Source organism: Carettochelys insculpta, chromosome 9 (assembly GCF_033958435.1).
Source record: "Carettochelys insculpta isolate YL-2023 chromosome 9, ASM3395843v1, whole genome shotgun sequence".
Classification (NCBI taxonomy): Eukaryota; Metazoa; Chordata; order Testudines; family Carettochelyidae; genus Carettochelys; species Carettochelys insculpta.
This window is the reverse complement of record NC_134145.1, coordinates 59208597-59232892: the sequence shown is the minus strand read 5'-3', so window position 1 is coordinate 59232892 and position 24296 is coordinate 59208597. Positions and strand designations below refer to the sequence as shown.

At 39.5% G+C, this 24296-nt stretch overlaps 1 protein-coding gene across 7 annotated transcripts in view; it reads right to left on the bottom strand.

Moving 5' to 3' along the window:
- The window catches only part of RABGAP1L (RAB GTPase activating protein 1 like), a 368567-nt gene that overhangs the window by 301602 nt on the left and 42669 nt on the right, over nt 1-24296 (bottom strand). For all 7 annotated transcript variants that reach the window (XM_075003254.1, XM_075003257.1, XM_075003261.1 and 4 more), the window contains exons 7-11: nt 24175-24285; nt 14042-14108; nt 8747-8849; nt 5635-5801; nt 2264-2408 (exon numbers count right to left, since the gene is read on the bottom strand). In XM_075003254.1, coding sequence (XP_074859355.1) covers nt 2264-2408; nt 5635-5801; nt 8747-8849; nt 14042-14108; nt 24175-24285 — 593 coding nt within the window. The remainder of the gene's footprint in view (nt 1-2263; nt 2409-5634; nt 5802-8746; nt 8850-14041; nt 14109-24174; nt 24286-24296) is intronic.

Sequence of the window (24296 nt, the reverse complement as noted above, 5' to 3'; positions counted from 1 at the left end):
GGCTCTTTGGGAACATCTTTCAGGGTAGTTTTAAAAGGAAGAAGAAATGAAAAAAAAATTACCAACGGGGCCCTTATGCGAGTGTACTGGCACCATCTCAAAATTACACATTAATATTTACTCTCCCACTATTTCGCCGTGCATTATGAACATGTGCACAGATACCCTAATTCATTTTACTTGAGACCTCTTCAAACAACATATAAGAGCAAGTTTAGTCAATATACACCTGGATATCTTTTTAGTTAAATTATAGCTTGAATTAAGCAACCTTATTAGCATAGTAAGGCAATTTAGTGTGGAGGTTTAATGCATTCTTCTGCTTTGACAAGCAAAATTGTTAATATTAATTAAATAAAACTATAGTGTTCCCCTAAGCAGGGGAAAATTTCTATGCCACCTCCAGCTCTCAGGTTTGATGACTGAGCTGACAGCAGTATGAGCTGCACTGCTAGTGATATAATTAAAGAAAATGTATGTGGGATTGATCTGAAAAATTCCTAAATGGCCACTTTCTAATTTTGCAGAGATCTTCAAAAATGACAAACTGGAAGTCAGTGTGATGTAACCATGGTGCTAGTAAGAACAAATATGTGATTTATGGACTAGAAAAATATTATCCCAGGTCTCTATAAGCTCTTGCTCTTACGACGCAGTGAAATATATTTCCCATTCACATGAAAATGCTAATGACCTTAAAACCAGGGTGGGAAGAAAAGCCACACATGGTCTGCCAATAGAACAGCAGCACAGAAGTCCTACTGAGACACTGTCTACATATATGAGCCCATTCTTAGAGTGCCACTTCCACTCTCAATGATAGAATGAGTCATTTAGCTCACAAAGGACTGTTGAATGCTTAGTCCTGGGGTTGGCAGAAATTGAGAGAGCTGCAAAGGGTAAGAAAGCAGGCTCAGGATGTGTCATATTTTTATGACACTATATAGACAAACAATATCGAAGTCTTTAGACATCATGCAATAGATCATGAGGAAAATGATGGAGCTAATGGAAAAGAGAACTGAACTTCATAAAGAATAAAGAACAACCTCCCAAATCCATACATGGAACACTGGAGCAACTAACTGTAACTCTATGACATGGGAAGGTCCCTACAACATATATGAGCCACTGTCAAGGCCCAGTTAAAAAAAAAATTGAAGACAGGTCCTCAACCCTAAAGAGAAATTAAACAAACAAACAAACAAACAAATAAATAGCCTTAATTCAAGACCTAAAATTTAAAAACCTGTACAAATTGGAAAATATTATTTTTCCCACGATAATAGTTAATAATCTGAGAAAAAGTACCTAAGAATGGAAACATTTTTGGAACAACTGGCAGTGACTCATTTAATCTGCACATCTAGCAGGATGGATAAACTTCATGTACTCTAAATGCAGTTTCCATGAGAACACTATTACATCGTGATGACATTTTTAAGAGGATTACTCCTTTTGCAAGTATTATGAATTTAACATATGGAAACTAACAGTAAGCTTAACTCACCATTTTCTTTTTCAAGGATGCACACCTCTTTACTGTTATTTACCCTATTTTTAAATAAAGCTGTTTTACAAGGTATCAAGAGGATAATATCTAGACAATATTTACAACGTTCATTAAATCCTGGAAGAATAACTTATTATTCTCAATAATAAGTACTGAAAAAAAGGAATAAGTAGTTCAGTAGTAATTATTCAAGCCTGCTGCATCAAACAAACTGCAGAAAGGACACTTAGCAAACATTTTAAATATATACAGGATAGACTGCCAGTACAAAGGAAAAAAATCCATAAAAAAATTTTAAGTTACATAAAAATGGTGGATAGGCACCGAAGACCGTCAGAAATCATTACTGCTATGTACAGCAAAGAGCTTGTGGCATCGCTGTTAATTCTGAAAGCTTTTCTAGTGAATAATGGACTCTGATTGGGGAGCAAGAGTCAGGGCAGGGGCAGAGGGTGACGAAGGGCTCATGGCAGGGGGTTGGATTAGCAGGGGAGGGCAAGAGACTGAGGGTCTTGGGGGTGCAGAAGTCAGAGTTGGAGGGGGAGGAGGGGTTCAGGTCAGGGGTTTGTGGGTGTCTGCGATACAGGTTTTGTCATTTAAATAAGCACGTACTTTTTTTTTCATTTAAAATAACTTCACACTATTATTGACTTAAGAACCTGGGTAAATTTGGTACATGGGAATAAAAGGCAGAAAAACTACGACCATAGCAGCATATATGGGAATTGTACATGCTCCTTCTATTTTTACCTTCTTCTGCCTCATCCTCCTGTGGTGATAGTGGACCCCCTCCACTTGTAGGAGTAAGTGATTCATCATCTCTCTCAGACTTCCGCTGGAGACTTACAACTTCATAAATTGCATCTCCAGCATTTGTGTTGCTTTTCCCTTCAGACTAAAAGAAAGGACATAATGTAAGTTTTAATGTTACGTTATTCCTATGTTTCCACTTAGTTGTTGAAAATAGGCTTACACCAAAAATGGATACAGTAGCTTGGGAGCAAGACTCCATCAAATTTCAAGGGAAGCTACACTTGTGGGATGAGATTAGTATATGACACTGCTGAATGTAATTTGAGGAAGAAGCAAAGGATACCAATGAAAAGACATAACCATTATTCTCTCTAAAGGGGAAAATACTGTGGTGATAAAACCAAGTACCAAACATTTCTAAGATACCAAGTTTTTAAGGCATTCCGCAGGAGACAGCACATTCCACATTATAAAGGAAATGAAAGGATCCTTAAAGTCAGATTGTGTTTAATGCAGACATTCACCTGCACCCCAGGAACTAGAATGTTTTCCATTTCATTCCACAAAGAAAACCAATGTGCTGGCATTTAGCTTTAAATACGGTGACCACCCATCCCATTTTTCCCAGCACAGTCCTGTACTTCAACTGTCTCACAGGCATCCCAATGTTTTTAAAGAAAACTGGCAAATTGTCTCGTATTTTGTGGGGCTCCTGTTCTCTGGTACCCTGTGTCTTGGAGTGGCAGCCTCTCCTGCCTCCACTGGGTGGCTGCCCTGTTCCCCAGAGCTCTACACCTTGTCACAGCAGCTCCTGCTTCAGGGGAGCTCCTCTTTGAGGCAGCTGCCCCATTCCCTGGAACTTCATGGTGGCAGCCCCTACTGCCAGCAAACTCCACACCAGGGAGGCTGCCTTGTTCACTGGTGCCCTACATTTAAGGGAGGCACATCCCCCTGCAAGAGAGCCCCTCCATGGGTCAATTGCCTCCTTCCCCAATCTCCCAGGCCTCCTGCTTCATTCCCCCCACCCGCCAGGAGGCTTTGGAACACTCCCCCACCACAGGGTTCTGCACCCCACATCCTTTACTCCCCTTCATCCCTGGTGCCTCCTGATTGGAAGCTGCAGAGCCCCCATCCCTGGTTTCTCACCCTGGAGCAGCAGCCCCCATCATCAAGGAGCCCTGACATGGGACAGCAGCCTGCCCCCATCCCCAGAGGCCGGTGTCCTGTATTTGCCATTGGGCAACGTGGCTACCCCATCTGTAAAGCCCTCTATGATTTCTATCTGGTGTATTTATATTTTACCCAGTAGCTGAAATTAGCTGGGATGCTTTAGCTCAATATCCCAAGTTAAAATGGTTTGGAGGACAAAGTACTTGATACTTGATGACACCTGACTTCAAAAGCAGCTTTATACCTGACCTTGTCTGAGTTTGGTAACTTCTAAGACACACAGCAATGGCTACATTTTCTCATTTTTTTTTAAAACATAGATGAGGTGCGAAAAAAGATCCATCAAATTCTTCTGCTGATTGAAACAACTTATACTTCGTGTGTTTTAAAATGTAATGTACTTAAACCTGAAGAGCTGGAAAGAGGAATTTTATAAGGCAAGAAGAAGAAAAATAAAATAGCTCTTTAGTATGTCCACATTAAATCTTGGATCAAGAGAAAACCAGACATCAGGACTGTTCCTAGCTGTCTCCTGGCCAACTTGTGCCAAAGCTGTTTTGCTGTCCAGAAATTTCGGAACAATCTATTCTCCTTCCTGCCCATTCCTGCATGTTAAAAGGTTTCTTCTCTCGTGTACTCAATATTATCATTTGAAAATTTCTGTGAATCACGTGTTTTATATGTTTGTACAAAAAAAAAAAAAAAGCCAAATAGTGGTATTGAATGAACTGGGGATAAAATAAAGCCAAAAACTGTATTTTAAGACTCATTTTACATCAGTTTTTTTTTCAGGCTCTTTCATTCTTTGAAAACTTTACATAATCCCAGTTAAAATAAAGTCATTTTTCAAACAAGCTAATAACGTCAGTCAGCCTCAAAAAGCAAATGAAAGTAGTTTTAGGTGGGCAGTGTTAAGTTTGTCTTAGAAACATAGTGTAAAACCACATGAAAAAAGTGAATAGCCTAGGAAGGATAAGTGAAAAGGGAAAAAAAGTTACTAAGCATTAAAATAAAATACTGCTGTTTTTTCTACCAGCAAAAATACAGGAGTGATGGATGAGAAGCTGCCATGTAAATCCAAGGCACTGACTACTAGTCATTGAAGAGTCCCTGTCACCTTTCATTAATAAAACAGGATTACTAATTCCAGTTTGCTGGCTAATTTCCACCCTCATAATTAACATCTTCCACTCTAAATACCTCCTGTAATGTTAATTTCAGTTGGCAAAACTGTTCTGTGACGTAGTCTAAACCTGGACCGCCTATGGTTGGACAAAATTGAGTGTTTCCCCTACTCTGAAGTTATCAACTCACTCTGTGGATATCAGTCCATCACACCAGATTCTAGAATAACTATTCCCTGCTGGGAAAGCACAGGACATGGGTCCTCTTCTCTCTTTGAGTAACAGACAGTTTTCCATCAAGTTCTCAGAGTGCAGAATGAAATCTGGCCTACAGTTTAGGCTGTGAATTCGATGGGGCCCTTCACAAAAACAGCACTATATAAAATAATCTGAAGAATAAATGATGTAATAAGTAAATACAGTGATATTTAAACATATAAGCATGCCTGAATTGTTTTTGTTAGAGCTAAATTACTGTAAGTATATACAGGAATTTACCACTGCATCAGCGAGAAATTTAGAACTAAACAGAAAGATTCCAATTTAAGCGTTTTTAAAAAGTGTGTAATGCCAGGGAATACAAACTCAAACTACTAGAGGTGAATAATAGCCCTTTCACTGACTAGCATGAAAAGGAATATTTGAGATTAAGTAACATGCAAGAGTTATGAACTCCAGCAGATTTCAACAAAACCAGTTAAACCACATACTTTTATTTTTGGTACACTAGATAAATAATAACATAATAAAATTACAACAAAGGATTGACTTTTTCCTCATTTTTAAATGCTATCCTCTTCCTCTGTTACAGAGGTAGTGCTAGCCCACTGGGGACCATAAACAGGAATACTTCCTACCCCCACCTCCATACAAAAGCACAAAAAAGGAATGGGGGGGTTCCTTTGAGGCCCCAAACACTGGTTAGTTTATTTCTGCCTACAGCCAGCTCTGTTTCATTAGCAGGTGCCTTGCAAACATCTAAAGAAACAAATAATAAAAGGTAGACCTAAGGCTCAGAAAGTCCATTTTTCTCAAAGAAAGCAACTTTATTTTTATTAAAAAGCATTGCTGTACCTGTTTTAGCTTCATGTAGAAAGGTTCTGTGAAAGTTTTTCTGCTGAAATACCAGAAACGCTCATTAGCTGGGTACACACGCACAAGAGTCTCCAGCAAAAAGCGAACTGGCTCTACCACTTCAGTGACAACCAAATCCACTGCCACAGTCATGTACACACGTTTATCTGGAGTACAAAAATAAATTCACAAAAGCAAAAGAGAGTCAAAAAGAGTCAATTTCTCAAAGTGTTAAGTAGTTTAAAAAAAATTGCAGGATTAAGTGGTTATTTAGGTTCAAATCCCTTCCTAGTAAACATCTATCTGTTGATTCTGCAGTGCACATTTTATTTCCATCTACCATTTAAATCTTGCATATCCACATAGAATGAAAAGCACAATAGACACTAGGACATTCTCCTGTAATACCAAATAATTTTAGTAGCTTTTTGCGCAAGGAATGATTTGCAAGAATGGAGACAAAATGTCCCATGTGGAGTGAGAAGGCAGGAGGGAATGAAGACACATCAGGACGAGATGCAGAAATAAGATTTCTCGATGCTGCTAATGACTGCTTCTTGGAGCAGCTGGTAGGGAAACCCACAAGGGGAGAGGCAATTCTCGATTTAGTACTGAGTGGAGCACAGGATCTGGTCCACGAGGTCACTATTACAGGACCACTTGGGAATAGTGACCATAATGTAATAACATTTAATATTCCTGTGGTGGGAAGAACACCTCAGCAATCCAACACTCTGGCATTTAATGTCAAAAGGAGAAATTATGCAAAAATGAGGAGGTTAGTTAAACAGAAATTAAAGACAGAGTGACTAGAACAAAAACCCTGCAAGCTGCATGGAAGCTTCTCAAAGACACTATAATAGAGGCCCAACTTAAATGTATACCCCAAATTAAAAAAACATATTAAGAGACCAAAAAAAGAGTCACCATGGGTTAACACCCATAACAAGCAGCGAGAGATAAAAAGGCATCTTTCAAATGGTGAAAGGCGAATCCTAGGGAGGAAAATAAAAAGGAGCATAAACACTACCAAATTAAGCGTAAAACTGTAATGAGGAAAGCCAAAAGCTCAAAAAGTAATAATAAAATATTTTTAATTACATTAGAAGCAGGAAGCCTGCTAAAGAACCAGTAGGTCCCCTAGACAATACAAATATAAAAGGAGCTATCAAGGACAATAAACCCATTGCAGAGACACTAAATGATTTCTTTGCTTCAGTCTTCATGGCTGAGCATGTTGGGGAGATTCTTAAACCTGCATCGTTTTTTGTAGGAAATGAAACTGAGGAACTGTCCCAGATTGAAGTGTCAGAGGAGGTTTTGGAACAAACACATAAACTTAATGTTAACAAATCACTGGAACCGGATGGCTTTCATCCCAGGGTTCTGAAAGAACTCAAAGGGGAAATTGCAGAGTTATCAATACTAGTTTGTAACCTGTCCTTTGGATCAGTTTCCATACCTAATGACTGGAAGATGGCTACTGTGACACCAATATTTAAAAAGGGCTCTAGAGGTGACCTTGGCAATTACAGACCGTTAAGTTTAACATCAGTTCCGGGCAAACTAGTTGAAATAATAATAAAGAATAAAATTGTCAGGCACATAGAAGAACATAATTTGATGGGCAAAAGTCAGCATGGTTTCTGCAGAGGGAAATCATGTCTTACTAATCTGTTAGAGTTCTTTGAAGGGGTTAACAAATATGCAGACAGGGGAGATGCAGTGGATATAGTATACTTAGATTTCCAGAAAGCCTCTGACAAGGTACCTCATCAAAGGCTCTTATGTAAATTAAGTTGTCATGGGATAAGAGGGAAGGTCGTTTCATGGATTGAGAACTGGTTAAAAGACAGGAAACAGAGGGTAGGCATAAATGGTAAATTTTCCAAATGAAGAGGGGTAATTAGTGGTGTCTCCCAAGGGTCAGTCCTAGGACCAATTCTGTTCAATTTATTCATAAATGATCTGGAGAAGAGGGTGAGCAGTGAGGTAGCAAGAGTAGGAATGGTGTCCCTGGCCTCTGATTGTCAGAGGCTGGAGATGGATGGCAAGAGACAAATCGCTTGATCATTGTCTTCAGTCCACCTCCTCTGGGGCACCTGGCACTGGCCACTGTCGGCAGACAGGCTACTGGGCTGGATGGACCTTTGGTCTGACCCAGTATGGCCATTCTTATGTTCGCAACTGTGGACCACAGCCACAATCTGAGGTTGAATTAATGGAAAATTACACTGGATCAAGTTACAAATCTGAAAGTGTAATCTAATACTGACAGAGTGAGCTGTATTAGAAGCCAGATATTCAGTGTCAAGGTATCCACATTATCTTCCATTTGTCTCAAGTCTTGTTGACGTTTTGGTACAAAACATAGGAATGATACGCTGTGTCTTGTAAGTTACGAAGAAGACCCCTTAAGTATGCATTTCTACTACTGCAGGAAACACAGCTTTTAAAATAAGTGTTAGGCTTTTTTGTCTTCGGGGATCTGACACAGAACCTCAACCAATAATAGATGCATTCAACTGGGACAGTTATCGATCAGACCCTAAAATGGAAAGAATGCTGTTATGAACTGGAAATTGGGTCAAGCTGCACAGCAAGAGCTAAGTCTACACAATGCGAGAAGTAACATACCTTATCACATTTTAAAAGATACTGAAGATGTCCAACATAAAAAATTTGTTATGTTAACGTAGTCAGTACTAAATTAAAGGACAAATCTAGGTTAAAAAAAGAATGCTACAAGTTCCAGATTCAATCAAGCAGCAAAACAGGAACTATGCACAGGGAGGAAATGGCTCCTGAGTACCCTTGTGATTGGAAATTCTGATCTCCCAAGGGAACATGCCTGTGACCTCACACACTGGTGTTCTAAAGGGGTTCTGATCTGCTGTAGGTGTTTGTGCAGTTACTCACAATAGTGATGCTGTGATACTCATTGAGAACTTCAGGGTTACCATGACGTTAACATTAAAATGAAGTATACAACATCGTCACTTGGAGGTTATTAAATGATTTATTAAATGAGGTTACTTATTCTTTATCATATTAGTAATTACTAAGCAAGCTAGCAAGCAAGCAAACAACCTTGTTAAAAACAATCAGTTACCTTTAGGTGTCTCCTCATTAAGAGCAAGAAAAGTAGGTGCATTGGGATTCCACGTTCCAGTAATAACATAAGCCCGCCCATCACCGCTCTTTCCCATGGACTCCTAAGGATAAACACATGTATTATTTACATTACAGTGCTAGCTACATACCAACCAATATCAGAGGCCAGTTGTGTTAGAAATTCTACAGAGAGACAATCATCTACCCTGAAGAATTTAAAAACCTAAACAAGTAAGATTCACAAGGTGGAGGAGAGATATAATATACGAAGAAAGTAAAAGTACTTTAGCTTGGAAACATTTGATTTATTTTCATTTCATTCAGTTATTTTGGTTTTGGGAGAGGGTGTTTCTGGCTTCCTATTTTATTGTTTCAGAGTGGTGGGGAATTAGAAAAATGAAAGGAGGAGAGACAATGAAGAGAATAAGGAAGTGAAGGGAGAAAAAGCGATATGGAGGACAGGGTCAGGGGACTAAACTCCTGCAATGTGGTAGACAAGTTTAAATTCCCTTCTCCACTTCAGGCCGCAGGGAGAACTGAACTCTGGTCTGCTAAATCCTGAAATTACTCTAACCACTGGACTCAAAGTTAAAAGGAAATAATAAACACCCACTCATCTTCACCCCTTTCTCCAGCAGTTTTGTGAATATAGACATCCTCTGTTCTTGCTAAAATACCCCATATTGAAATGGAAGAATTGAGTTGGATTGAATGAAATGCTTTGCTTGACCCAGCTTGAATTTTTGATTGTTGCATATTTTTAAAAAGTGTATTTTCAATTCTGTCTGAATTAAAATGGCTTTTTTAAAAAAATATTCAGAGAACTGAAAAACCCACCCTTCATCAGTTCTAGTGCTGAATTCTTCAAATCAACAGGGAGAAACCACTTTTCAGAATATTTGTCATACCTAAGCAAATGAACTAAGCAATTATTTGATGCAGCAGTTTATTACAAAGGGTTTTTATTTCTGGAGACCTGGAGTCAAATCCTACTTAAGATGACAAATTAAAATGTTTCATGGACTCGTTCCCATCAATGACTGCCTACATTACAAAGGAGTCACGCATTTTGCTACAATTTATTGTTCGATTTCCTAATCAAAGGACAGAACCAGAAAAGCAGAACTGTTTGTCAATACTGAGGTACACTAGCAGAAATATGTAGATAAGTGGAGAAGATTGAGAGGGCATGTTATAAGCAATCAAATATATAAAAGGATGGTGTAAAATGGATGGGAAAAAGTTGTTCTTTATGTCCACCAACAGTTTGGAGCACGAGAATTTACACTGGGTATTGGGACAAGAATTCTAACTGCAACAAGTTTACCTCAGGAGGTTGTGGAATCCCAGTACTGGAGATTAAGAAAAGTTCATCTAAACACCTGTCAGCGACAATCTAGGTATACTTAATTGTGTCTCAAAGCAGGCAGACTCCTCGAGATCCCTTCCAACCGTATAAATTCCTATAAGCGTGACCAATATTTGCGTATGCTGTGTTTGACTCACATTTGTATCAGTCAGTCACTTTCCACTACCGTTAGGAATTTTTTTTAAAGAAAAAAAGGTAATCTCAGGAATCTCATTAGGGAAAAAAAAATGTTGCAACAGGCCAGGAAGAAGAATCCTTTAAACTGACTGAGGGATTTGGATGTCAGTGAAGACAACAGGTGGTAGAGATCACATCAGGGTGCATTACTCTGATCTTCACAGGGAGTAAAATACATCCTCAACATCTGAGCCAAAGCTATCCCCTTGAGACATGCCAACGTTCTGAAGTGTCTTTCCCTGCTCTGAAGTGTCTTTTTGACTTGCTGGCATGGGACAATATAGAACTCTTTGAACATGTAAAAGCATCACTTCAAATGTTCAACTTCAGGTCAGATCTTATTTGAGGAAGATTACTTTCCCCAAGAAAAAGAAACAGTGTCTTCCTGACTCCTAAAACTACTTGACTATGAAGTCTTCAGGAATTATCTTTCATGCTAACAACTCATGCTTTTAAATATTTAATCAGGATCTAGGACTCTTGTGCTTTGACTGCTAGAGGAGACATTGTAAAGCAATACCATCAACATTTATTGCCTGCAATGAAACAAACCAGGACCAACTTGTCCTTATCATCCATTTTCTAATCTTAAATGGTAAACCAGAGGGACATGAAAGGACTGGAAGTACACCTAGGGTATTGCATTGATGTGGGAAACCCAACCAGTTCAAGTTAAAAACTTCTTGAAAAGGTTGAAATTTTAATACAGGTTGAACACCTCTTCTCCGGCACCCTCAGGACCTGACTGACCCATGCTGGAGCGGAGAATTTGCTGGACTATGGAATATTAATATTTTCTAGAACATTGCCAATGCTTCCACTGCTCACTGGGCTCTTAGAAGACATTTAGCGGTACATTAAAATAAACCCTCGATTTAACAGACTTCGGAAAGAACAGATACTGGCCGCCACCCCTCACCCTTCCCAAAAAATGCTGGTGACTCACCAGGGCTGCCGAAGCCAGCACCACTGCTGGGGCCACCAGGGCTGGAGGAGGCACTGGGGCCACTGCAGCGGCTGGAGCTGCCAGGACTGGAGGAGCCACCATGCGCTCCTCCCAGCCAGGTGGGTGCTCAGATTGGACAGCTGGCAGGTGTCTTGCCAGCCAGCACCCTGGGCAGAGGCACACCTGGCCCAGGGAAACTTAGCTTACGTGGGAGTACTCAGCCTTGGGTGGGTGATGAGCAGCTCGTGGCAGACAAGTCCAGAGACTCTGCTCTGTAAACAGCACAGAGTCTGCTGCCGAGCTCTCTCCCCTGAGCCCGCTACGTTCCTCCGAAGTCTTGGACAGAGCATTCCCCAGTGTGCCTTGCAAGGTGCCTCCAGTCTTGCAGATTCAGATTTATCTGACTTTCAGCATTAGCAGACACCCTTTCCCCACTATTAGTGTGTGAAATTGAGGGTCTATTGTACAGTTAAATAACATCACAGATCACTCAGAGCCAGCACTGATAGCTGTATAACTTTATGGGACCACAGAAAACTTGGCCACACCCATCATAAATGTTCGCCTGGCTAACTAATATCATGCCTGATTATGGAGTATGCCAGAGGAGAGAGTTCCAGATTAGAGAGGTTCAACCTGTGTTGTGGAACACTAATCAAAACTCGAATTAAAAAAAAAATTGTTACAGAAACTATTAACCTGTGATTTGTATTTAAGCTAACCAAATCACTATGGAGCGTGCAATGGAAAACTTAAAAGTGGAAAAAGCAGTTAAGAACAATGGACAAAATTTCTGGTTGCAATGAATGGTGTCCAACTTCTTTTGCATCTGGCCAAGGGGTCATATTTCAGTCCCATGGTCACAATACTGGCCATTGTATATCCTCAGCTCCATCCCTTTACTTGCATCATGGTGTCTGGCATTCATTCTGAATGAAACAGTATTCCACTACTGAGGTCATTTCTGTTCGTTTTTAATACCAACCAGGTTATCTACAACATAGTCAAGATAGGCGATAGTCCAGCTCAGCAACAGTGACTGAACAGTGGTTACCCAATAAGACAGTAATGTCCAGGCCACATTCAACGTCACAGCTGAAATAATTTTGATTTTATTTTGATTAATTTTCAAGCCAACTTCTGCTGCTGAACTTTCCAGGCTGCAAGTGCCACAAGCAACTTTTCTACTAATTTGGCAATTAGCGAATGTGACAAAATTGAGACTTTTCTGAAGCACAGCTATTTCTGCCTCAGTTTCTTCTGCGTGTTGCATTGATAGCCAGCCAGGGAAAAAGGATTACATTTGCTCTCCATGCAGAATAAGGCATCTGTGTGAGTGTTACCTCCCTGTCTGGATGCAATGAACAGACCTCAAGAAATTGTTTGAAAACAACCCAGATTAACAAGAGGGCTGGAGAGAGAATGCAAGCTCTAATGATTCAAGGATTTCACTGCCTCTCAGCAGAGAAGCTGAGCAAAGACCCATGCTGAAGAACAAAAAGACAGATGGGTGGCGAAGGGGTAGAAGATTGGTTTCTGGACATAGCTGAGAGCTCTCTCATTTCAGAATGGAGTAATGAACCAAGAGTGAGTGAACACACATAAGCACAAGTCTGATAATTGAGTTTGTTACAGGCTGGCTGGAATTCTGGGGTAACCAGAATGGACTACATTTTAACCTTAATTTCTCTATGGTAAACTATGCACTTTTTATTCTGTGTCCACTTGACTAACACGCAACTTTTTTGAAAAACCTGTTTAGATGCTACTACAACTCCTGGGTGAGCTGCATTAGACCCTGAAGAGTACACAAGTCTTTACCAGGAATCTATCTCAGTTGGATTTATTGAACAGAGCTCAAAACATGAAACAGGAGAACTGAAGCCACAGAGGTTCAGTCTTAGGAGGCAGTTAGGCATCCATGACCTATCCAATCAAGACCCCGAGGCATCAGGCACATAGAGAGATTTGCTTCTAGAAATGGTTCCAAAGTTGGAGATTTAGCCCGATACTGCACATTTGAGACAGCTGTGATCCTATATGGGGAACAAAGAGTGCTATGCCATTGGCCAAACTGATGGCACTGAAGTGCTTATCATCCAGGTATATCATTAAAATAATGGTTCTTAAATGCTTAAGGACATAGTCTCATCACACTGAAGACTTCTAGGGCAGCATGACATCCTTGCTGAACATCTGACCTAATTCACAGAAGATAGTTCGTTTCTCATTTATTAGAATAAAGCTTGAAGAGTCTTCTTGTAAGAGATTTAACGCTATACAGAATTTGTCAGAGATTAACATTTGATAGACTGAATATACAATCTGAACACACAATGCATGTTACTTCTAATAGGAGGTTCCAAACGCTTCTAAAAACGTGAGGCGTAGGCACTGGATAAGACCAAATAATTGGAAAATAAGAAGGAACAGAGTAGGGAGTCTAAACAGAAGTGCCAGTCACTTATGATAGGTTAATGTCATGCTTTAAATAAGCGACAACAAAACTCCTGATGATTGAAATAGTCAGACTTTTAACAGATTTAGGTAATCAGGTCAGACAAACATAGAAAGTTCTGCTTCAGTTGCTAATTTGAGTGACCATTTTCTTTAGGTATAGATTTTCCTTCCACAAAGAAACACATTCAAGGTTGGCATTTGAATTTTTTTTTTTTTTTTTAATGTGGGATGGTCACTTAACTCTTTTAGAAGGCTTAGTTTCCCAAGACATTTCAAATGTTCTGAAAGGAATAGAAAACTGCACCATGCAGCTCTATCTTATTAGAGAAGATGATTATTACCATATCAAGTAGATGCATGTCACTGTTCTTCACATTTCGACCTGGACTTAACAGCATACCAAAGCATCTGCAGAAATTTTTAAAAATTAGAGATATTAGAAAGTAACTGAAAAGTACAGCAATATCATCTTGAGTACGCACCTGACAACAGATCACCTGCTATGTTCCCTTTAAGAAGGAGAATAATTTTCACAGTAGACTGATGCTGGTGCTATGTTATAAGACATTCAGAAAATGTCACCATATACACTAACCATGGCAAGAAATGGTCTACTGAAAAGATAACAGCAAAATCAAGTATCAATTTCTCTTACGAACAGCCAACCTTTCTTGAATAAGTACAAAGGTTAACATATACAGTTTAAATACTAGAACAGTCCTAGTACACAGGAAGAATTTGAGACAAAGCAACATATTGGCCATGTCTACACTTGCCAAAAACTTCGAAATGGCCATTTCGAAGTTTACTAATGAAGCGCTGAAATACATATTCAGCGCCTCATTAGCATGCGGGCGGCCGCGGCACTTCGAAATTGACACGGCTCACCGCTGCGCGGCTCGTTCAGACGGGGCTCCTTTTCGAAAAGACTCATAGGAATAAGGGAATTTCGAAGCAGCCGGGATCCTTTCGAAAAAGAGCCCCATCTGGATGAACCACGCGGTGACGAGCCACGTCAATTTCGAAGTGCCGCGGCCGCCCGCATGCTAATGAGGTGCTGAATATGTATTTCAGCACTTTATTAGTAAACTTTGAAATGGCCATTTGCATGGCCATTTCGAAGTTTTTGGCTAGTGTAGACGTAGCTATTAAATATTTCAGCACATCAAAGAATATATATCAAAAATTTAACCTACTTTTTTGGTACAGAAGGACTAAATTTTGTTTCTAATGTGCCCTTCCACCATTTATAAGGACATTATCAGTGTTCCTAAAAATGAAAATGCTTTTCCATTCATTCTCTGTTTCAGTGTTGTGTTCATTGCTAACCTTAAATAGGAACTGTAAAGGAGAAAACTCACGGGGATTGTGTTCTTATTCTGTACTACTTCATGTATACCTCAAACTGAAGAGTTGTTCAAATTTGAGAACTTGAGAGAAGAAGGATTAAGTTATAACATGTATAAACCTCTAAATATTATACACCTATATGCACACCCATTCATCGACCATTTGGGAGAAAGTATATCCCTTTTTCTGTGTTTGGTACTGCAGCCCCCTTCAATTAAGGTACTGGAGCTTAACAAATACATTATACTAGGCTACAGTGGTTCAAGTTGAGATCAGGACCCCATTGTTTTAACTGTTTATAGACATACAAAAGACAGCAACATGTCTTGGAAACCCTGAAATTTAACAGGAAAACAAAGGAAGTATCTACCACCCCCATTTTATAGCACACAATCACAAATAGAATGGTTAGCTGTAGATATATTTATAATGGATATGTTTTCAGTCAATTTTACATAGACTATTTCTTAAGGAACAATCTCACAAGAAAGTATCTGAGCAGCAATAGTAACAGACTGAATTATAAAAAGCACAGACAATATTTTAGGTTTTTTTGACAGTTTCTTTAAGCTATACCCTAATTTTGTCTAATGGAAGAAAAGTTTGAGAATCTCACAATAAAAATTTGGGTTTGACAACAAATACGGATTATAAGGAAGACAGTTTAGACATATATAAAGTCACAGGATACCAAAAAGCAGTTTCTTAGGTTTCAGATGACTGACAGCTAATTAATACTGTGGTGAGCATGGTGTGTTATGAATGGAGATGTAATAAATAATGCAATTACATTAGCAGAGCGAATATCATTACATTAAAAACTGTTACAAATACAAATTTTTCTTCATAAGCAATTACTATACTATTATCTAGGTTTGTTCGTGTTCTTTATATCCATGTGATACTCTTTTTCTGCTTCATTATATAAATAAGTCATGATAGGAATTCATATAAAAATGATATTTCTCTTTTTATTGTTATAGAGCATAAAAAATATTAATAGCTATACAGGCCTCAAAAGCAAAGGAATACATAAAAGCAGTAAGGAGGATTACCAAGGAGGAGAGCATTGGCACGGGAAGACAAGCACACAAATTAAAACTGCCCAGTTGCTTCTTTAAGCTCCAAACCCACACTTGTTGACGGTGGGCCATCAAATATCTCTGCACAAAATCCCACTGAAGACAATGGAGCTACACTGAAGTGCACCACTCTGCTTCCATACAACATGTGGTAGCACCAGGACCACTCTGAAAATAAACTGAGATCATCTTCAAATGAATATAAATTTCCATTTACGCAACAACCCTTATCCATGGGTGAGCCCAGCAGCTTTAATATAATATACAGAAGATCAGAGTGGAGTCCTTCGACCGGGGAGCCCAGCTGATGTTGTGCACCTATGAGCTAATGATAGGTGTCAAGATTCTAACCTCAGTTAGACCCTCTCTGCAGAAGTGAATGGAATTACTATATGCTTGGAACTGAGGTCAAATCAAGCTTTCTGCTTCTAGAAGTGAAAGTATTTCACCCTTCATACAGATTCTCTTGCCTCTCTTCTGGGACTGTTAAACTGTGTTTTGTTAATCTTTAAAGGGCTACATGACTGCTGTATTGTTTTGTTAAAATGTGTCTTTAGATGCAACTATCTACACAGGAAAAAGTTTATCCAAAGGCCAGGGATCTTTTAGCCGTGTGGGGGAAGTCTCCCTCGGCGGTCACGATTTTCGGGGCTGGCTATAGTCATGGTCTTTTTACAAAGACCACTGAAGGAAATGTAGCAGCTCTATAATTACCACAGTTCTCAAAGTCATGCTTGCAGTGATGAATATTGTTGTTCTGAGGGTCTTCTTTGCCAGGTCCAAACCTAGATCCAAGCCTGAGCATGCTAACAACAGGGGCAGGCAGTGTCAGGATTTTTGGGTGCTGGCTATTGTCTGAGGTCTTTTAGCCATCCGGGGGGAGTCTCCATGGGTGGCCACAATTTTCAGGGGCTGGCAGGTGCCTGGGGAAAGTCTCCAGCAGCTGAGATGGTAGGGGGCAGCAGTGTGTCAAGCACCCAAAGGCAGGAGCTGGGACCACACATGCCCTCCAATGGATTGTCATTAAAGGATTATAACTGTACTTATTCCAATGTGGCAGCCGTTTCTCAGGCTCCCCCTCTGTAATTAACCCCTGGCTCCTCATAGGCACAGGAAGTACTATCAAAAGTTGAGCAGGTGAACATTCAGTGTAACTCCCATGGGTACTTAGATGTACACTTCTAGATTATGGATTGGGTGCAAGGGTAGAAATTATTGCTCTGATGATCTTCTTTGCCAGGAGGTCTAAATACAGATCCAAACTTTCCGCTGGGAACACTGGGCAGAGGGGCAGGTGGTAGGTCCTGCCACCAGGTTTCATGGGCTTCCAGTGGCTTTCAGAAGGGCCAGAGGCAGGCACCATACAGCATTGATTACTGTGGCCAGGGAGTCCCCTGGGGAACCAGAGCAATTTTTTGTATGGGCTTGATCCAAAGGCCATTGAATGCAATGTAGTTGATCTAAAATTAACACAGTTCTCCAAGTAAGGCTTGCAGCGACCAACAAGCCACAACTGATTTTATAATACATTGCATTTTCAGAGTTGTGCTCATGTCTACTACTCACACTGCTGAACCTCCTTCACCTTCACCTGGACTTCCTCCATGCTGCAGAGGGGGGTGGCATCATTCATCCAGGGGGGTGGCCATCCAACGTAGGCTTGGGTATTACGACGCTTCACCACAGGGTCTTGAGAGTAGGTCCTCCTTACCCCGCAAATCCAGAAAGGTCAGCACCTTTCGCCCAGTCCAGGAAGGCCCTGCCTCTTGGTGCCCCAGGCTAGCTCTTGGGCCTTCGAGACAAAATTATTGATCTGAGGACCTTTTGCCAGCCAGTCTAAAACCAGATCCAAGTCTCCAAAGATCCAGTACCTTTGCATCCTGTTTTGGAAACCTGTTGGTTGGGAAACCCAAAACCTTTTTTCTAACCATTCCTAAGCACTTTGCTACCCCTTCTCTCCCCTTAACCATAAAAAGCACATGTCTCATACAAGCAAGCCAGATCCCACCTGGAAAAAGGGAAATTTAGTTAACAGAGCAGGGGACTTAGGCAAATGAAATGTAAGAAATGAAATGTGGGAAGATGTCATCACATACCCACATCCACTTGTGGGGCATTTTTAATATAGGCTGCACCAGTGGAATAGCCAGAATGCTATGGGGCTCAGGGAACTGTGGGATGGATTCCTATAATACATTGCTACAGTAGTCGATTTAAGCTACTTGTGTGTTGCAGAAATACGTTGATTTTGTGGGGAGCACGTCGGAATGTGAGGATGCTCATAATCAAACTGATAAAAACCAGTGTTAATAAATCAATTTTAATAAAACCAATTTTAGCCGTAGTGTAGACGTAACCTGTGTCTCATCTGCAAATATTACCAGAAGTAATACATTTTCTTCTAGACCTTTGGCAAAGATAATAAGTACTCCAGGACCAAGAACAGATCCCTCTGAGACCCGACTGGAAACTCCCCTTTTGTATTATAAGTCCCAATTTAAAATGACTGAGATCACTTAGCCAGTTTAAGATGGGTTGCTTTGATTTTGTATAGGGTTATATTTTAGACAGCTTATGCAGTACTAAGTCACAAGACTTACTTAGACTTCTGTATATGATATTGATTTAGTTATATTTGACAACCAAACTTATAATCACAAAAAAAAATAGTATCTACGAGGTCTACTTGAATTACTTCAAACCTATAATATTTAGGGGAGAATTCTAATACATTTTTACTAGTGGCAGCATGAGACCTCCAACACATGACCCCAAATTGAAATCTTCCACAATACTGCAATTTCTCTTTGTACATATTATAAATGGATGTTCACAGGAGCTCTCTGTCCTGATTTCTAGCCTGATTTGGTGGTCCATCACATACTCTCACCAACAACCCATCTCGTAATTTGTCAGTGAGCATGCTGATCCAGCTGAAGAATTCCAGGTACTATGCTTCTGAATTGTCGATTATTCTAAAGGTGGTGAACCTTTCTATAACACAGGCTACTTACTGCACTTGCTGAAAGTACTTAAAATATATCCCTCAATTATAATTTAAAATTACCAAAGACCTAAATTTTTTTTTACAAAACTTGACATTTGCATAAAACTACAAAAAATTGTAGGAAATGTTTTGATGCCCTATCCAGTAACAAAGAAATTAGAAATTAATTCCTCTCTACTAAAACTTGGAAGACCATCTGAATGACACTAAAATGAAGTACAGTAGTCATGTAGCACTTTAAAGACTAACAAAAAAATCTTTAAAGTGATACATGACTGCTTTGTTAGGATACAGACTAACATGGCTACCTCCTTGTTACTAAAAAGAAGTGTGTATCTTTACAGGAAAAGTTTGAATTAATGTTTTTGAAGTCTAGAATGAAACAAGTAATTCCTAGTGTTTCCCCAAGAATACAATTTGAAGAAAAGAGTAATTAGCTAGAGGCAACTTAATTCACTTTTGTAAAAACTAAATAATTAAGCATTAATGCAACAACTATTCCCAAACTATCACTGGTTGCTAGGAGCTGCTAGGACTCTGAGGATCGTACATGAGCCAGTTATTAATTAACCCAAAATCACTTTCTTCCACTACCCCCAAGAGGAAACCATTAACACATGCAGACTTAGAGAACCCAAACCACACTTCATCAAACTGGAATAAAGGAAGACAAAAACAAGACACAATTGTCTGGTTTTGCTAGTCTTTAAAGTGCTACTTGACTGCTCTTTGTTTTGATAGCGTATAGACTAGCACGGCTTCCTCTCTGTTACAATTGTCTGGGTATGAGGAAACTTAGCTTTGCTGATCAGGACAGCCTGCTATAGGAGATTTTGCTGCATAAATTTCCACAACATATTATTCCTATGCACCTCACCAGGAGCATAAATTCTCAGCTTTCCAAAAAAGCTGAGTTTCCATCTAAGAAGGATAAAATGGATTATTTGTCTTCCAAAACAAGCCTCTGAAATTCAGGAAAATGAAGAACTGACCACCTACGCATGTGCAAGGCTTCATACACAAAACCAGGACCGTAATTTCTGTCTCACAAAACCTTTGTACTGTATTGTGCTCCCAACTCCAACTTTAGAACTGCAATTTTACATGGCTTGCTTCAAACAGTATGTGCGTGAAGCGTGAACAAAATCTGTTTAACTGTTTCTGAGTTATGAGGTTAGAAACAATCTTGTTTAAATCCTAAAATTAGACTTCAGCTTTAGTATTTCATGATTTGGTATTTTTATACATACATTCCATATAAAAACTAAGTTTTTAAAGGCTGCAAATTCAAACCCTCAAAAAGTAGGAAATATCAGTTTCACCATTGCCCATAAAACCTTAATACTACCCTCTTATATTCCTCCTCCATGGAATCTGTATAATGAGTAAGGCAGGGAGGGGTCCTTTGGACAATTAGTGTGTGATTATGCAATTACATACCATATTATACAGTCCCCACTCCCTCAACAAAGAAAGGGTTATATAATCTCTATCCCTGTATTTTAAGGCCGTATTTGATACAGCATTTATGGAAAGTTACTGGGTACAGATATGAAGTTGTATCATGACACAGGAGTGGATTTACGGGTCAAAATAATCTACACCTTGATTTTCAATTCTATTCTTAGTTATTTTTTTCAAAAAGCTCTCAAAGACCACAAATGCAGTTTTAGGCTACAGGGGGGGGGGAAAAAAACAGACAAAGACAGTAAAAATTTAAAAAAAAATCTAAAAAATGTTTAATTTTCATTGTCCTACAAATCTAGAAGAAAATGAGAGATGTCTTTTTCACCCTTTTTTTAATATTCTGTGCTGAGACTCTCTTGATCACATCAAGAGACTTTCTCCAGATAATCTCTAATTAGTATAGTAACAGAAAGGGAGCCGTGCGAGTCTATACACTATCAAAACAAAAAGCAGTCAAGTAGCACTTTAAAGCAAAATAGCTTATTAGGTGAGCTGTCGTGGGACAGACCCACTTCGTCAGACCATACCCATACCAGAACAGACTCAATATTTAAGGCACAGATTTAATTCAATATTTAAACCCGCTGCCAGCTTTGTCCACATATCTTCTCTGGAAATACCACCACTGGACCCAACCATGTTACTCACAGAATCACGGGCACTTTCTCATGCTCCTCTATTAACATCATATATGCCATCATGTGCCAACAATGCCCAGATGCTTTGTATATTGGACAGACTTCTAACTCCCTTAGACAAAGAATTAATGGGCACAAACCAGACATGGAAACACTCCAGATCCACAAACCAGTTAGTCAACATTTTAATGGAATGGGGCATTCTATTAATGACCTAAAGGTATGCGTGTTACTGAAAAAAAACTTTCGCACTGCTCTTCAAAGAGAAACAGCCGAGCTGGCTTTTATATTCAAAATCGGCACATTAAGACGTGGTTTAAACTGTGATGGGAACTTTCTAAGTCACTATACAGGCTCATCTGCATACTTGGCTTAATCTAATTCTTGACCTTCCTCCCCACCCCTCCACTCTCTGATTTGGTCACTTTGATCATGTTGTTCTGATTTGTCCTCCTTGACTACTGTTTTCGGTTCTCTGTGCCTTAAATATTGAGTCTGTTCTGGTCTGGCTACGGTCTGAAGAAGTGGGTCTGTCCCACAAAAGCTCACCTAATAAACTATTTTGCTAGTCTTTAAAGTGCTACTTGACTGCTTTTTGTTCTAATTAGTATAGTTCTCTCAACTTTTTCACTATATTTAAGACTTGGACATGTATTTGAATACTTTTGGAAAGACTGCCACCTGGTGGAGTTTTTTTTTTTAATGCTAGTATTCAGCACAAAGTTCCCAATTATACTATTAAACAACCCTCTCACCATTGTAGTTAAATGCAGTTAGTATTAGTTACTTACCTTAGAGTAACTGGTTCTTTCATAAAATTCCAAGGATGTGAGGAGGAACTGAGCGGACAACCATAGTTGAGCTACATTCTTCCTCTTAGTGTCCACAGTTGGGTGTTGATAGAACTCCAGGAGCAATAACTTTATGTTACCCTTTATGTTTATGAGTCCATTTAGAGAAGGAGAAATACATTGACCACTCAGAAAGATGTCATTCTCATAAACAAAAGAGGACCTGGTATATCTACACAACAAAATAAATAAATAAAAACCCTGCAGCAGCAAGTCTCAAAGCCTGAGTTGACTGACTCAGACTTGCAAGGGTCATGCTTTAGAGCAGGCGTGTCCAACCCACGGCCCACGGGCCGCATGCAGCCCTGGACAGCTAGTAATACAGCCCCACAAGATCGTAAACTTTTAACATTATTATGTGATTTATATACATTAATTATATTATATATTTTATATGCGGCCCACGACAATTCCTCTTCACTCAATGCGGCCCAGGCAAGCCAAAAGGTTGGACACCCATGCTTTAGAGCTAAGAACAGCAGTGTAGACATTTCAGCTCAGACTGGTACTCAAACTCGGAAACCCAGCAAGGGTGAGTCTCAGAGCCTGCATGGAAACATCTACACAGCTACTTTTAGCCCTAGAGCACAACCTCCCAGAAAGAGTCAGTGAACAGAGGCTGTAAGACTTGCTGCTGTGGGGAAGGGGAGGGTTCTGTTACGTCTTTTGCAATATACAGGCACCTATTGATACTTTGAACAAAGGGGACATGTTTGAAGTCCAGCGATTTTGTTTCTATCATATTGTCAGAGACCCAGCATATGGTGGTCCTCACTGTAATCTGAATTTCTGACTAAAAGGTTGGAGCTTGTGGCACCTGACAAAAAGACTAACACTAGTAGCTAATAAACAATACTGGTACTTACTAACACTAGTGTATAGGGGAGCAAACAGACCACTCCATTCTTTACACCTTGAAGCAAAAGAAGAAAAATGCAAGAAAATGTAGCATGCAGGCACAGAGCTACTAGACACTGGTGGCCAAAAGAATCCATTCTTGCACACAGGGCAAAAGCACACCAACAGTGAACCAATCACACAAAAACCTTCAGTTTCCAAGAAAGAGTCCTGGTGCCTACGTGCATGGTCAAATATAGTTAAACAATTCTTATACTTATTTCTATATCTTACTAATTATAGCATTATTTCAACATATTCAATGAATATTTCATAAATAATTTTATTCATTTCACATATGAAGAGTAGGAAATGTCCATGGGAAACCTATGGATTAAAGAATTCCAATTAACGGACAACAGGGCATTAATGCCAACTCACAATTTGCTGGACCTCAAATGAAGGTATCACAGAAGAATTAATAGTCCACTGTCAATCCATTGAGACACCAACTCCACACCATTTCTATTTTTAAGATGGCAGTATAGCAAATGTGTTTAGCAGATACGACTGCTAGAATTTCAATAGGTACTAGCCAAAAACTGCTGTGACTGATATACAGTACTACATTTTGTGCCACTTACTTGACATGTAAGAAACTTCAAAAACCATCTAAGTGCACAAAATACAAAAACTGTAGGCAAACTTAAAAATACAATCAAGAAGTAAAGCAGAAGGAGAAGCCTGAGTACAATCCATGACGTTTTCAAAAATATCTGCCCTCCTTTCCTCCCAACACCTGCCACACCTTAGGTATCGAAGTAAGTGGCCAAATCAAAACCCAGCACATAGATTTAAATAAAATAGGCCTCAATCAACTGTCGCTCCAAGTATTTGGTCCTATGCTTAGCCAACACCTGCTGGATTCATCCCATAGTAGAGAATACTGGTCATAACACTGAAATAATTCCAGAACTGATAGATTAGCTAGAAGGTGTTTGACCCCTAGTAATTATTTCACCTACATTTTTCTATTCCTCTGGATATTTAAGAAGAAACACTCAACCATACACAAAAGTTAGCTCATTCGAGTGCCAAATCTAAATTTGTACCAATGCATTATTAAATTAGTACATAACATATTAAGTTCCAACGAATTACAGGTACTTTGGGAGAGTAATGTCAAGCACATTAAAGACCATTCTCTTACACCTAGTGTGTTTTACTTTATATCATGCTTACCTTTCAATGGCCAATTCTTTATTTGAGAGTTGCTGGACTGTGATCACAACCTTCTTCTCAATTCCCTGTTTGAGTTTGAAATAAAATTTCTCTCTGTCCTTTGGCACAGGGCTAAAAGAAAG